Source organism: Falco naumanni, chromosome 10 (assembly GCF_017639655.2).
Source record: "Falco naumanni isolate bFalNau1 chromosome 10, bFalNau1.pat, whole genome shotgun sequence".
Classification (NCBI taxonomy): Eukaryota; Metazoa; Chordata; class Aves; order Falconiformes; family Falconidae; genus Falco; species Falco naumanni.
The window spans coordinates 15,338,600-15,354,452 of NC_054063.1; the positions used below are offsets into that span (position 1 = coordinate 15,338,600).

At 38.6% G+C, this 15,853-nt stretch overlaps 1 protein-coding gene across 4 annotated transcripts in view; it reads right to left on the minus strand.

Moving 5' to 3' along the window:
* Positions 1–15,853, minus strand: part of ANO5 (anoctamin 5) — a 62,653-nt gene that overhangs the window by 34,010 nt on the left and 12,790 nt on the right. For 2 of the 4 annotated variants that reach the window (XM_040609727.1, XM_040609728.1), the window contains 2 exons: positions 13,859–13,929; positions 7,140–7,187 (listed from right to left, as the gene is read on the minus strand). In XM_040609727.1, coding sequence (XP_040465661.1) covers positions 7,140–7,187; positions 13,859–13,929 — 119 coding nt within the window. The remainder of the gene's footprint in view (positions 1–7,139; positions 7,188–13,858; positions 13,930–15,853) is intronic. The other 2 variants (XM_040609729.1, XM_040609730.1) reach the window with 1 other exon arrangement.

Here is a 15,853-nt window from a genome sequence, read left to right on the forward strand (position 1 = left end):
GAAGATACAGGCACATGATTAAAAAAAACCAAGTATTGCTGCTGTTCTAGAATTTAACAGAAGACAAAGAAGTTTCCCCAAATTGCCTCAGTTCTTCGGTTTCTTCATAGCTGAAGTTATAACTTGGGCAAGTTCTCGTAAGGGCTGTATCCATTTACAATAACTTCAAAATTAACTGCTTATATCCACAAACACAATATGTAAATAACTGGTACACGATGAACAAATATGTTAGCGTAGCATACCTGTGAACAATGCTGCCATTTATTCTTTCACAGTCTTTACAGTGTGTCATAAATTATCAAGACAAGCATTATTTTACAGCATGATTTTTTTATGCAGTTAGTCAGAACACCACTCTACACAAAGCCTGCTAAGGCACAGTTCATCGACTCAAAGCAGGTAGCATGCATTTCTGCTCCATAACAAGATTCACTAAACCAACCGCACAGAGGAATATGTCTCAGCAATGTCCACATACGAAAACAGCACACAAACAATACAGGGGTACTGGGGAAAAGAAAAACCAAACCAAAAAATACTAATAAAAGGTATCAATGCAACAGAGTTATTAGTATTCCAGCTGATCTTTTAAAGGTCATATTTTTATTTATCAGCATGCCAGAATGTCATAGTAACAACGTTCATTTTTTTCACTGATTAGGCTACAACAAGTAAACAAATATAAGACTATTACTTCACCCTCCTGCAGAAGTTAACATAATATGGTAATATTGTTTATTAACAGCTCAGTATTCAGCTCTACCAAATTGTTTACAAGACTAGAGGATCATACAGCAAAGTGCTCCCCATAGAAGCTAACACTCTGGTCTAAATTTAACTCCGTGCTAAGGAAGGCTGGTGTTGGCTTTTTTAACCACACCCATCCGCAAAAGTGTATTTGTATAGGACTGAATTAGGTTTCCATTGTATTAAGAGTAGAAACAGTAAGAACAGTAATTCAGAGGGTTATGTCTCTGTCTTCTCCCACTTAAACAATGCAAGAACGCACATGAAAAAGTTCTCGGTGAAAGCACAGAATATTTATCACTGTGAACCTTGCTCCCAGTTAACAAAAGGCATCACACAGTGAAGCATGTTATTACTGCAGCCATCCAAGCCACTTGCAATATCATTCACCACTGTTTTACCCTGAGACGTCGCTTCAGGAACAGATTGTATCTCCTTCCGCTCTGCTGAAATAATCAACAAGTAGTTAGCAAGCCCACCGGTCCTCTCCAAGAGCCGAACAGACTGCTTCCAGCACACACCCCCAGGCAAGAAATCCACCTCCTTCAAAAAGCCAGGAAAAGCCTCCAACAATTACAAAAACACAATCACCCACAAACTTCATGACTATAATGTCTTTTTTATTAAAGGCATAGCTGTCCGGGCATACATTTTGATAATAAACTCGGGTGTTTAAAAATGACTCCTGTAATACTAATAGCTGTCACTTGGAGACTTCAGCAGATTTGAAAAAACAACAAGAAAGTTCCTTTGAATATAATGCAAAGGCAACAAACAAGCACTGGCTTATGAGTAGCGCACATGTTTGTTATGCTCATGTTAGACCTAAGGGGACACAGAAAGATGCATGGCAACCACATCATTCCAGAGCTGACAAAATTACAAGCAGTAATAGCCACAGTTTCCAGCACGTGTCTATCTTCAAAGAGGTTCAAATTTTAAAAGAAAAAAATATAATTGAAAATCCCTATCGTTCCATAGTGTTGCACAACTTTATGCATCTTCACTAGAGACACTGGTAACGGCTGAAACCAGACAGCAGCCTACTTGGACCATCCATGCATTGTGGAGAACTCCTGCGCTTCTGAAGCTATCCTACAAATCAAAGTAACACAAAAAAGATAAAAGAAATTACTTCCTTAAAATGCTGCAATCCTCTCTTTGCCTTTCCTCTTTGACAATTCTGTTGTATTTTCTGTTGGTTTTCTTCTTGAGAAATACTTAGAGCAGACCAATTAGACTAGACTACTTTGTAAGACTGAAATCAGGACAGTTCCCTCAGAAAATGCTTTTGCTATCAAATGCGGTACATAATGATGCAAGACTTAAGAGGCTCAAAAAAATCAGGGAATCCAACAGAAGAAGCAAAGAGTATTTTCCTATTCTATTACAAGCTTACAGGGGGTTGTGGTTTGTTTTTTTTTTTTAATATAATTGTGACTACAAGCGAACTGCAACTGTTAAGATAACAATTTAATGAAATTAACATAGTGCATAGAACCACACCGACATCTACACAGCATCTACAGTACTGCAATTATTTGACTTTACAGTAAGTGAACCCTAAAGCGCATTCTAACAACTTACAATATTGGGAATCTGCCTAAAAACAGACCACCCCAACCACTAATTGAAAAAGACAGAGACCGTGTAAGCACAGATGTTGTCTTAGTTAGCTAGGAAAATCCATATACAGAAAGCAAAGAACGTTTTTAAGAAAATCAATAAATAACATTTACTTCAAAAAAAGCTCCTGCCAAAGGAGTGTCCCAAATTCTTTGCGTAGCACAGTTATAATTAGATTATTCATACAATTGAAGTAATACTTTATCTTTACTGCCATCAAAGTTTGCTCATTTTCTAAGACTTATCGGAATGTTGCTCAGTCATTAGAGGTCTGACTATCAATTTCAGATACAGTAGTCATCTACGTCGGATTACTCATCATGGATAGCAACAGGCCTACTTAGTAAACGCATAAATTATTCCTTTCCATTTTGCTGCAATTGGAATTTCAAGAACAAGATCAGTCTTGCACCATCATGCATTTCTGTGCGTACATGTGCACCGACAGGTTTAAAATACATAAAGTGTTAGTAATTTGCATTGGTTGCATCACTGAATCATAAAACACTACGGATATAGCACATTTTATTTCTTAACAGCTCTTTCCAGAACTGTATTCAAATTAATTAAACTTAGACAACCTGCAATTATTAAATGAAGTCACACCTCATCAGAGCAGCTGTTTTGTGATATGTACCTTCTGGAATACAAGTAACTAATCTAAAGCTTCTGAATAATTGAGTAAAATCCAATAAAGAATTAAAGGAGAGATGGCACCCCAAGGCACCCCAAGGTGAAAACTCAAATGGCAACAGCCACAAGCTGCAACAAGGGCAATTCCTACTGGATGTGAGGGTGTGGTTGAACAGGACCTGGTACAACAGGTTGCCCAAAGAGACTTACATAATATGCACCCTCAGAGATCACACAGCTCCACCAAGCAAGGCCCTAACTGAGCAACCTGGTCTAAGTTCAAAGTCAGCCTTGCCTCGAGGAGGAGACTGGCCAAGGAAACCTCCAGAGGTCCCTTCCAACCCAAGTCACTGCATGGTTCTATGAAATGGTGCTACTGCAAGCCTCCAGCATGCACCAGCACTTCCTAAGAGCTGAATAAATCCACCGACTACAAAGGAAACTTACAAAACCTGCTTGTTCAAAACCAACTACTACCCTCCTGTTGTAAGTTTCTAGTTTTAATAGTCTAATCATTTCTATAAGAACTAAGCAACTTCATAGCCTGCGGACAGATGTGCTGACTGAACGCTGTAATGGTCTATCACCAAGAGCTGAATTTTCACATGGTTACAGAAGTGCAAACTTACTGGATTTGTATGGAATTACATCAATATTTGGGCTCAGGTGGCCAAAAAGTCCAATAGCCTCCTGGCTGGCAGCCGGACCAGCATGGCCAGCTGGGCTGGGGCAGTGCCCGTCCCCATGCGCTGGGCACTGGGGCGGCCGCCCCTCGAGCCCTGGGCTCAGCTCTGGGCCCCTCGTGCCAGGGGGACATGGAGGGGCTTGAGCGTGTCCAGAGAGGGAGAACAGAGCTGGGGAAGGGGCTGGGGGTCAGGGGGGACCTGATGGCTCCCAACAGCTGCCTGGCAGGGGGTGGGGGGGGTCAGTCTCTGCTCCCAGGGAACAAGGCATAGAACAAGAAGAAATAGCCTCAAGTTGTGCTGGGGAGGTTTAGATTGGATATTAGGAAAAATGTCTTCACTGACAGGGTGGCCAAGCACCAGAACAGGTTGCTCAATGAAGTGGCAGAATCACCAGTCCCAGAAGTGTTCTAAGAACATGTGTCTGTGGTACTCAGAGACATGCTTTGGCAGACTTGGCAGTCCTGGGTTAACAATTGGACTTTGTGATCTTAAATATCTTTTCCAACCTAGGTGGATTTCTAGTTACCTCAAAATTAACAGCTTCTCTCTCGACATCCAGCAGAGGCCAGGGTAGTGGACCATGTCCAACCCAACAACACTCCCCGTACCTAGACCTGTAATCCTCATGTTAGACATGAACTAAAGCCCTACAGGAGGAAATCCCGACTCAAAGAGGACAAGTTACAGGAAAGATCAAGATGTCACTAGGGAAAGAAACAACGCACAGCTCAAGACAAAGTAAAGCTAAAACAGCCCATTTTCAGTTCTGCCTAGACTAAGTGGGGTAAAGCGTGGAAGTGCTGGCTGGTGATCACACGCTACATTTAAATCCATCAAAACTCTCCCGTGCTGTTAAATACACAGGTGGCTCAGGCATCCCTCTCCATGGCCAAAGCAAACAAGTCAGTCACCACGAACAGGAGAGGGGAAAACAAGCTGCTGGATGTGGCATCGACCACTAAACACTAACTGAAAGTGCTTCAGAGAAACGACTTGGGATTGAAGCTGAGGGACCAAGTCTGCGGTAAGCATTTCTGTGGCCTTGCTCCCCCACCAAAGCACACAGACAGCTGACCTCAGCCAGTACTGTCAGCCAGCCCTCGGTGGTCTAATGATATCACGGTACTTAGAAGCAAATATATTTTGCAGATTATACCTGAATGATTTAATCCAGGTATATATTTTCACAGGAAAAAATATATTTTTGTTTCTATTTTTTATTATAATTAATTAATATAATTCTAAAAAATTTAATATTTTCACAGGACAGAGGGATTTCTATTTCTGATTACCCACCTAACAGGAAATTTATGTTCTTACAGGCCACAGAGCGCAGCCCTCTCCTTGTAGGCAACAGAGCTTCCTCCAAATACACCTTACTGCTATGTATCCTAGCACTCTCCAAGTCCATGCCTCAGAGACAGAGGAACTTGGCTTAGAGCAATACTTTTCAGATGAATATTCAGCCAGAAAAACACAAGTTGCTTCGGGGCCTACATTCAGAAACACCCTTGCCAAATTCAATTCCCCGGACCTTGAGGTTTCACAAGTGTCCAGCTTCACAGAGCTGGGACTGCAGGTTCACACCTCCGCAGCCTTCCCTTTCTGCTTTTTGTACCTCAGAGTGGGAAGGTGGTTTTGAAACCCAGTACATGCGCTTCATTAGAGTTACAGCACAGTGAAGACCTCTGGCTGTGACCAACATGTATGCTGAGAAGTATGTTAATAATATGATCCCCATTAGCACATGTTTTATCACCACAGTCCTACATTCCCAGACAAGAAAACTGCTTGAAATTTAAAAAAAAAAAAAAATTGCAACATTTTACTTAGAAGATACGGTCTGCAAACCAAGCATTTATTTTATTTACAGCTTACCTTTGATAATCATACAGATTTTTTTTTTATCACAGACAATGTAAAAAAACTAACTACATTACAAAGCAATTAGTTAATTTACAAATTAACAATCCACTACAGTAGAGTTTTCACAATACAGAAAAAGACAAAAATACAAAGGTTGGAAAGCTGAATCAAAATACAGTAAGTCTCCATAAATGAAAGGGTAGGAAACATTCAACGGCTTAAAACAAAATCATCACCCTCACTTTGATCCCCAGTTTGCACAGAGTATTTACATGCTCCCCCCTTTTCACGGAGTTAAATGTGCCTACAGCTATAGGAAAAAACATGCCGATTTAAGTGATGCTATGCTTAAATCTGTTTGGTACAAATTTCCCAAAGCAAAAAGCTCCTGGAAATGAATTTATACAACATATGCAAATATATAGGCACTTTACTGAAAAATAAGAAGGCAAGCTCCTGGCTTATGCACCATAAACTCAGCTCCCATTATATCAGAAATCCCCTTTGCGTGAAATTCTCTTCAATATTCATCCTTGGAGGAATCCATGCAACTGAAGCGCTTCCTAAAGAAGTGTATTAACACCACACAACCCAATTCCCAATTATGCTTCATGCAGGCTACAAAGTTGCATACAAAACTATGATCTTTACCATTCAAACAAACACAAAACACCACATATTTCTTGTAGCTAAACCTTGCAAGCTGCGTTTTGCACCTTTATCACACTCGTGTTCCAGTTTCGAACCACATTAAAATCTGAAAGCTTGAAAACATGCATTTCAAAGCAGTTTAAGACACCAAGATATTTGCACTCAAATTTAAATGCGCAGAAAAAGCCTCTCTGGATAAAAGAACACATTAAACAAGAATAGAACAAAGAAAAATGAAAAGTATGCTAAGAGAGCATATGTGTTAATGTAAGACACCAGAGCTTAATGTAAGCAAGCGGACAGTTTTAATATACCTCAGCATGTACTTCTTCAGTTATCTTGAACTTTTTAAATTTTTTTTCTCCATAAAAGAATAATGGCTATTTTAAGTTTTCTGATATATTAGACAATTAATACAATTATCTTGTCTGAAAATTTCACTAAGTGGATATTTTGAGCATTTCCTTATTACTTACTACAATAAGAAAAAAAGGCAACACATTTCAAAATATGTCAATGTTTGTTTCTTGCTATTTAAAACTTTTTAAAGTATCATGCTGACTCACAGAGCCTTCCACATTACCATGATAAGAATCCCACGTTTGTTAATAACACCACAGTCAGAATATATCCTATAGCCCACCAAACCAAAACAATGATTAAAAAAAGCAAACTTTCCAGTTTTCTCCACCAATCTTTTCAATTTTGTCTATTATCCTTTTTATTTGTTTGAGTTTATCATTTAAGCCATCACGAGGAATAAACGCAAAACCCACATGTTTTTATAAGTAGAAAAAAACAATTTGTTTTGGAAGGATGGCATCCTTGAAACTGGAAAATTTTCTGGTGAGGGACTTTTTGGCATAGGGTAATAGAAGACGCCACACAAATTCATGCAAGGAAGCATGAATATTGCTCACTGCTTACCACTTGATGTTCAGGGATGAGTAAAGTAGTCTCAGTGCTGTTTAGGCCCTGCCAGTGTCATCACGGGAAAAACATAACCTCGTTAGCAATGATGCAAAGGATGCTTTAAAATAAAAGGCTATTTCAGAAGAAACAGTGTAGCTTTTGGTTCAAGCTGCTGAAAAACTATTCTGAGTGACAGCTGGATTTTCAGTCTAATAACTCAAAGTTTAAACAAACCTCTATTTCCTCAGCTGAGCTGGGTCTGTAGCCTGTACCACTGACTTTTACATGGCCCATATCAATTTTTAAATGTTAGTAACAACTTTTGATAAGAGCTGTACAGTAGACTTTTTTAATAATGAAAATGCTGAGGAATAAACAACTTGGCACAGATCAGCATTTACAAGCTTATGAAGAACAACTTCTAACAGTACTTTTTTTAATATCAAAGAGAGAACACATACATAGCATAGACAGCTGCACTTGCATTCAGAACAAATGTGACTCCCTATATTTCACTATTTTATCAATACAAACTGAAATTATACCATGTGCACTGAACAAAACCAAGTGCAAACAGACAAATCATTAATCTCCTTGTGTAGTCAAGGCAAATCGGTATCAGAAATCGTAGTAGTTATGCCTAATGAGACTAGCGAGAGCTTCCCAGCTTCCAGTCCTGATCCATGCCTGGTGAGGCCCTACTCTGATTTTAATTGCACAAGATCTGGGGGTGCTCATTATCTTCCTGCATGTGGGCCTGGACGGTGCTGCAGGTCCTCTGGCCAGACTCCACACAGGGATGACAGGAACACCAACAGCAGAGGACTCTGCTATCCTAGACAAACATGTCCATATGCTATCCGGGGTCCTGGCCCACACCTGTGGGATTGCATGAGCAAGGGATTTGGGGACCAGGCTTCACTATTGGAATGAACAACAGTTTGCAATAATTAAGCTCTTTTGCACTAATTCTGTTACCCAGTAGTTTCTCACACTCCTTTTATTTTGCTTCTGAAAACAAATGACGGGTTTAAAACAGCACAAACAAATAGTGCAAGCACGTTACAGAAATATGACAGCTCTCTATGATTAAATTAATTTTCAAAAGAAGCAGAATATAAACTTCATTTCGTTACTCAACCTTTATTTGTTGGTTTAGAGCTGTAATACTTCAAAAAATATATTCTTAAAATCCAATTTTCATGAAGTACTGTCTGTGATTTTTTTAAAATTACAAGTGAATATTTTTCACTTTTACTACAATTTTATTTGAGACAACCTACTGAGGTCCATTCCTACAATTTCAAACAAACAAACATGCTGGTTTAGTTCCTGTTTACATTGCAAGTAATACATACACGCATCTTCATGTTCTTTCTTAATGCTGCCTCTCTGAGTGTTTGCTTACCAAAGTAAGATTAAAATGTCCTTTACAGAACTCAGTCAAATAAGCACATAAAGAATGATCTGGTTTTTGGCAAGGAACCCACATGAGAAATGGTATAAATATAAATAGCTGCACTCTGCTCTTAACCCTGAGATAGTCTGAACTGGGTTTAGAAGCCTAATCCTCATGTCACTGAATGCTACTGGAAAAAACTGTACTGTTTTAAAGAACTAAGGGCTGAGACACGTAAGCAGGAAGTTTTTCTCCAATTATACACTGAAAACATCTGCCTTGTACTGTACAAATCTTACATCAATGAGAAGTGCAGCCTTGCTTTTCATTGCCACCCTACAGCTCCTGACCTCTCCACTGCACACCTGCCCCCTCATCCAAGCTGGTGCCCTTACACCTGCTTTTCTTCCACCTCTCTACCCTGTACTACTCCTACCTCCTCCACAATTAAATGTAAATATGGGGTTTAACCTCCCACTGGTCCTCATATGCTGCCTGCACTGTTTCACTCAGAGATAAAATACAAGTAATTTTAGTGAAACATTAAACTGTGAAATGAAGGCACAACTGGCAGAGTCCTTGGTACATTCCCATGCATTTTGTGAAATACTTTCCTGTTACTCTAGGGAACTTCTGCTCTCAGTACAACTGTCTGAAATTAGCTCAAGTCACAGGGGTAAGGGTAACTATTGTAATGTCGGCAATCAAACCTTCTCGTGCACATGTGAGGTTTAACAGCTCTGGTAGAGAGACACCACTTTTTCATTACATGCCAAAAGATATGCACAGCACAAAGGGGCTCCAGTCTTGTTTGGGGTGGTCATACATTATCAAGAGCTAACCAGTGTTTTCAAGAACACTCAAACAGTCCAACTGTCATGAGTTCAAAGCCAAAACCAACAAAGGCTGGCAGCAGCGGAAGCAGTGTTGTATGCATCATTCATACTTTGGAATCCCCTCTCGTAACTCTTTGACACACTCTCTCCCCAAGAGATCCCTCAGATTGTTTTGTAGTTACACTTCTTTGAAGTCTTTTTGTATTTCCATCTAGATTTTGGAACTGATTTGGTCTGTCTTCACAATACTAATAACAGTGTTACATTTCTCTCTTCCTGAAACCCCACAGAACTGAGAAATGAACAAGCAAGGAAAGGAAACTTACATTATGATGGTGTTTCTTCAGAAAAAAAAAAACAAACAATTGATTTGTAACACCTGCAGCACCTGCTGCTCTCCAAAAAAACCAAACAACAAACCCCTAAGTGTAAATATCCCTGATTGTGGTAAAATGCATTTCTTTAATACATTTTATCAAGCTCTGTCAATTTACTTCTGCTAACCTGGCTTAAATACAGACAGCTTGTTCTCAGGTTTTCTCACTGTCAAGTTACAATATAGAAAATGCTAATAAACAGGAATTTTCAGTGAGTATATTTCACTGGTGTGAAATTCGCAAGAAAGGTGAAAATTTAGTATTTAACTGCAAAATTAATTCCTACCTTCTGACAGCTAGAATAGGGTACAACCCTGCAGCTTTACTCACAGTAGTGCAGCCATCTGCCTTTTATGAGGGTGAGAAACTAAGGGTATACATATGTACAAAGCAAACATTTTAAGTTACTTGGTAATTCTTAACTGAAATAGCAGACAGACAAATAGTCCTCTGTATATCTAAGAGGTGTAAACTACCAACTAGTGACATTCTTCCACAAAACATGTACTACTTTTACAGTTATCCCACTTCAACAGTCTACAATGTTACTACCAGGAAATTTAATATGGATTCGACTTTTTAAACTTTTCTTCAGATCTTGAATAATTTAACTGATCTCCTTTCCTCTTAAGAATGTGAACTCTTGTCAGTGGGCCTCATCCTCATTTGCTTTAGAACTGGAACAACTGACTGAATAGAGATGCACCATGCTATCAGAACAGAATTGTGCCACTACATATTCTTCTAGCACTCTCTCTGCATAAATATAAAGCACAGAGGAAAAACAGATTCTCAGGTTTTATTTAATTTATTTTCCAATTTACTTGAAAAGAGTTTCAGAGGCATTTATGTATTTCTTCAAACAGGAACTCCATAAAGATTGATTCAGGTAGATTCTACATGGAGGCTCAATTAGAACAGTTGCCAATCCCTAACAAAGTGACTGTCTGTGAATTACTGATTTAATTTGAAGCTGCTATGAAGAAGCACCTATTTAGAAACATCCTTCTCATAGCCTTTTTTTTCCCCTCTCCAGTATGCTGTTTGCTGAAAATATGTCCTTGCCTCCCTGCATGACAAAGCATCTAGAAATGATTCATGCTGTAAGGCTTGTAATAAGAAAAGCTGTCAAACTCCAAGTGATCTTTGCCCTTGTGGGAAATTAAAAGAAGAGGAAAACTAAGGGGACTCAACAAGCAGTACATAAAATAATAAAGAAAAAAACACAGGGTAAACCAGGTAAGAAACAGTGGATTAGAGCACAAACGCAAAATCATGGAGGAGGAGCAAATGCACCATTGATGGCAGACTCAATCGCTTCATGACTCCTGGACTTCACCCAACTTTTGCATACATGTTGGCAGGCTTCACTACAGATGGGTTTTCACCTTTTTTATTTTATTTGCATCATTCCTTATGTCCAAATCACAGACTCCTTTACATATCACAAAAGAAAAAACCTAAAAACCCACTGAAATTTGGATAGGTAATGTTTTCCACTTTCTGTATTTACGTCTAGATTTCAATTGTTCCTTCCTCTGTTGCTACATCAGTGATACGGCCTTCATTTTTTCTCGCTACTGCTGAAAAGAAGCACATTGCTATTGTATGTTATGCTGCTTTTCTGTAAAGAAAAAAACCACAAAAAAGCCAGCCTTAGCATAATGAAGTTGTGACCTGAGTGTACATTCATTTAACTCTTTCCCAATGGTCCTTGTACAAATGAATTCCAACTTTGCTTTAAAATTACTTGTCTTAAATAGTTTTAAGAATTCCAAGTGCTCTTTATTTTCCAGCTACAGGAACAAAGTTAAGTACATTGCTAAGTAACAAGAAAATTACCAACCTATCACAGGAATGAAATCATAAAATGAGGGTAATGTGCTATGTGACAAAACAAGAACAAAGCACGTTGACCTGAGCTCAGAAGGGTCTTGGTGAAAGTAGGAGAAACCATGGCTTGTTTTTCAAGCTAGGACAGATGACCCTCGTCAGCTCCTACGGGAACACATCAAGGATGACAAAAGGCAGCCTAGCAAAGAACTGAGGGAAAAGGAATTCTTCCAGTTCATAGAAAACTGAAGTTGTGACAACACACGAAGATAAAGGATTAGCATTTTAAGAAGAAAAAAAAAAAAAAAACACAACACACACACCCAGGGCTATCTTACTGTTGGAATGAATTAATGGAAAAACCTGAAGGATAAACTTAACCTGAATATCTAGGACATTAATCATCAAGAAGTAAGCCTGTCACAGCTGACAAGAATGTGAAACTGGGCAAAAAGATTAAGAGTAATTCTGTAACTTTATGTCTGCCTAATGCATAGAAAGCAAAAATCAGATAAATGAGACTGTATTAGGGGACCTAGGGTAAGATAATGCAAAGCACAGGAAAATACCAACTTAAACGTAAGCAAACATCAGATAACCATTGATCTGGAGAAACAAACTAAAGCCAAATAAGCCACCTCTTCTAAGAAAGAGAGGGGGAAAAAATTAAGAAAATCAAAGCATCAAGTCAACTACAGACTAATACTGCCAATATGACAATACTGTGTGATATTTAAGAACAAAAATTATGTAAGGAACAAGCATAAGTAGAAAATGAGAAAAGGCAGCATGAAGTTACCAGTGAGAGATTTTTGTGGGTAACCAGATATATTTTTCATAAGGAGACTACCCCCTCTCAGACAATGAAGTGCTGAAGATCAAAGCTGCCTCTCCCACCCCATCATGAACCCTTCACCCTTCAAGCAAAAGTTCAAATCTACATATACGACACGTGCATTGCACCCTTTCTCCCACGTTTCCTGCCTTTTCCTAAGTTCTAAGTCATGAAATGAAGTCTATCAAGCTTTGGTGAAATAGGTCATCTACATCCACTTGGACATGCCCTAAAGGAACTCAGAATAAGCTCCAAACTCTGGTACTTATCATGGTATGATGATTCATACGCTGTAATTGGTGATCACATCTATTCAGGGTTCACAGAATTATTTGATATGGCTGTTCATTGAAAATTTTCCTAGAGAAAAAGATTACTACTACTCCCACAACAGACTCAGAAAGTAGCTGGTTAAGCATACTAACAATTTTTAAGGTGGAACTGGAAGATTTATGAAAACGTTACACGATATGGTTACATGTGCTGACAGAGTAAAGATGTGTGTAATCTAGGAAGCACTTCTGAGTTCTGGCTTCACATGACCATCTCCAAAATAGCCTCTTCAGAGGTAGGTGAGGACAAGCTTTACTCATAAGAAGTTCAGTAGAACAGCTACAGTTTTTCAATACTCAATTCAATAGACATCTTTCTGATGAGTGCTTGTGGCCTGTATGAGGCTACTTCAGAGCAACTCTTTCTTTTCCTATCTAAAACTCTTTCTGTCTTCCCCTAAGCATATAATAACCATAATAAAGAAATCCGATAATAAAAAAATAAAATACAAATTTCAAGAACGCATATTTTCAGTGCTCTTTAAATCTGGTTCTTAACGGAGTAATAACCACACCCACCACTATTTATTTAGGATATCGTGTGCTGTATATAGTAAGCAATGAGGTACTGTGAAAAAAAAAAGCTGATGATGCTCTTTGTATTGCTCATGTTGCAAGGAAGAGGTATTCTTATAACACAAATCTTCACCTGCTTTGTCATAAATCTTGCTGCACTGTCAAAAAGTTACTAGAGCAGAGGAAAGCATGAGTGCCTTGATTTCCCTATCAAGCCAGCAATATAATACACAGCATAAAATAAATTGTTGGGCCCATGCAGAAGCATTATGTTTCTCCAATTGCCAAAACAATAAATGATCGTGTGATTCTCATTTCAAGACTGATACTGGAAACACTGTTAAACCCATACTGTTTTCTACTACTACTGTGGTGTACTACTAACACTGGTAAGTTTCTTGTAAGACTCAGAGTATTGCTGTTATATTCATGGGTTTGCTCCTTCAAAACACTAGGGGAAGAAAATGTTTACATGGATAAAAAAGGAGGTATAAGGCAATCTCAAAAACCAAAATACTGTTTTTTAAACTAATTCTCTCTTTCCAAACCACTGTTCCTCTTTCCTCCTTCCACTAATATGTTAACGCCATCAGTACTGTACCTTACCTCAGAGCTGCTTGGGACTTCTGATCCTGAAGTTGAAATAGTTTCACACAGAGGTCCATTGCATTCTTCCCCTAAGGGACATAGAAAGAAAGACAGATTCACATAAATACATTCCTTATTTTAAAATATTATTGTATCTGAAAACAATGTGAACCTTGAAGGCACGGAACTATCAACAAGCAAAAGCTGGCAAATAATGCTCAGCTACAGAAAATCTTCAAAAATGGCACTTTGAAGGGAAAAGAAGGGCTGTGAGATAACATACTCAGTCTGTACTACCTAGTTGTAACCTTGCAGTCACAGGAACACATTCTTAACAGTGACAAACAAAAATTTGTCAGCATCACATATCTTTCTTGTCTCAAGTGTCTGCTAGGTTACTGTCTACAAGGGTCTCACACCTAGAGCTTTGCTGCCTCAGCTGTAAAAGTTTAATTATCTCTGGGGTTGCTTGCTAGAAATTGAAGAAATTGAATTAGTTTCTGTGTTGCTAAGGGATTAATGATGCATAACCTCAAGATTACAGATACTCACATACCAGAGATATGACAACAGGATCAAAAATAGCAGTATCTTAAAATTACCAAGCTTCTTGTTCTTTTTTTTTAAAAAAAGAAATCCCACAAAACCATCCCACCTTCATTTTAACAACAGTAATCTACTCCAGCATGACTTTCCCACAAGTATAGTCAGTTCACCAAGGGCACTTACTTAAATGTTAACATTATAGGGAAATATCACAGAGAGTATCTTCAGATCCCTCAATCATACTGAGACATATGTGGGGTTTGTGGCTCTGAACTTACTCTGTCACCAGTTTCCTCAAGAGAGCAATTCACAGCCCATAAGCTAGGCTCCTGCTCCAAGAACTTTTTGTAAACAACCAACCCTCTGCTGATCAGACAGACTGGTTTAAATCAGGCATCTCAGTAACTCTACCACCAATGGAAAAAAAGTGGTTTCAAAAACAGCTCATCACAGTCTAGAGCAGGCATCTAACAAGGGTGCCATTTTCTTCCAACAAAACAATTCATCATACTCCCTTCTCCATCAAGGAAGTGCTGCTGTGTCCAGCTTCGGCTGGGCAGACGGACTAGCACATTTTAGACTGGACTGCTGTTAAGACAACCACAATATGATTATTCCTACCAATGAAACAAACCTACTCTTTTTTCCTTTTTTTTGTAACCTGTAAATATTTCATGTCAAAATTGCATCCAGGCAGGATATAAACTGGTTCTTGAAACATCTGTAATAAGCTACTTAACTAGAGCTTGAGAACATTTCATTTCCTATAATTTCTTTGTCTAAGTTCACTTATAGAAAATGGTATCTGTAATTTATAAGTGTACATATGATATTATGATAAACTGGGCAATGTTATATAATGGTACAAAACATAAAATGAAGTTTCTAAATGCTAAGACATTTTCAATTGTTACGTGCCATCCTGCTAAAACAAACTATGACTGCAAAATCTGTATTAGTAGATAGAAATTGAACACTGAAATTCTACTTTATGCACTCATAGAAAGGTGTTTCCATATTTTGATACAAGTGTAGAGACCAACATTAAATCACCTCTAAAAAGCTGGCATGTAAATAACTAACTTGGGATAATTCTTCCTACCCAAATGCATCATAATTGCTGCAGGTACTACACCATAAGAGAGAACACTAAAGGAAACAGAGAACACTAGAGGAAAGGTTTACAGGAACAGCTTCAGCACTAAACTGAATTCAGTTCACATCCCAACGCAGCAAAAACGTTTGAGATGCACAAGAAACAAACAACACACAATAGCAGAGTATCCTAGTAAGAACACTTAAGTCTTGACTCCAAAAACAACAGCTATCTAAATATTCAGATGAAATTACATGAGAAACTGTTTCTGCAAGGACGGAGAGGCTCTGTCTCCATACAGGGCTGGCTCTAAGCTTACGCAAACTCAGTAGCTGCCCAGGACAGCAGAACGCTGCCTGATGAAAGAAAGG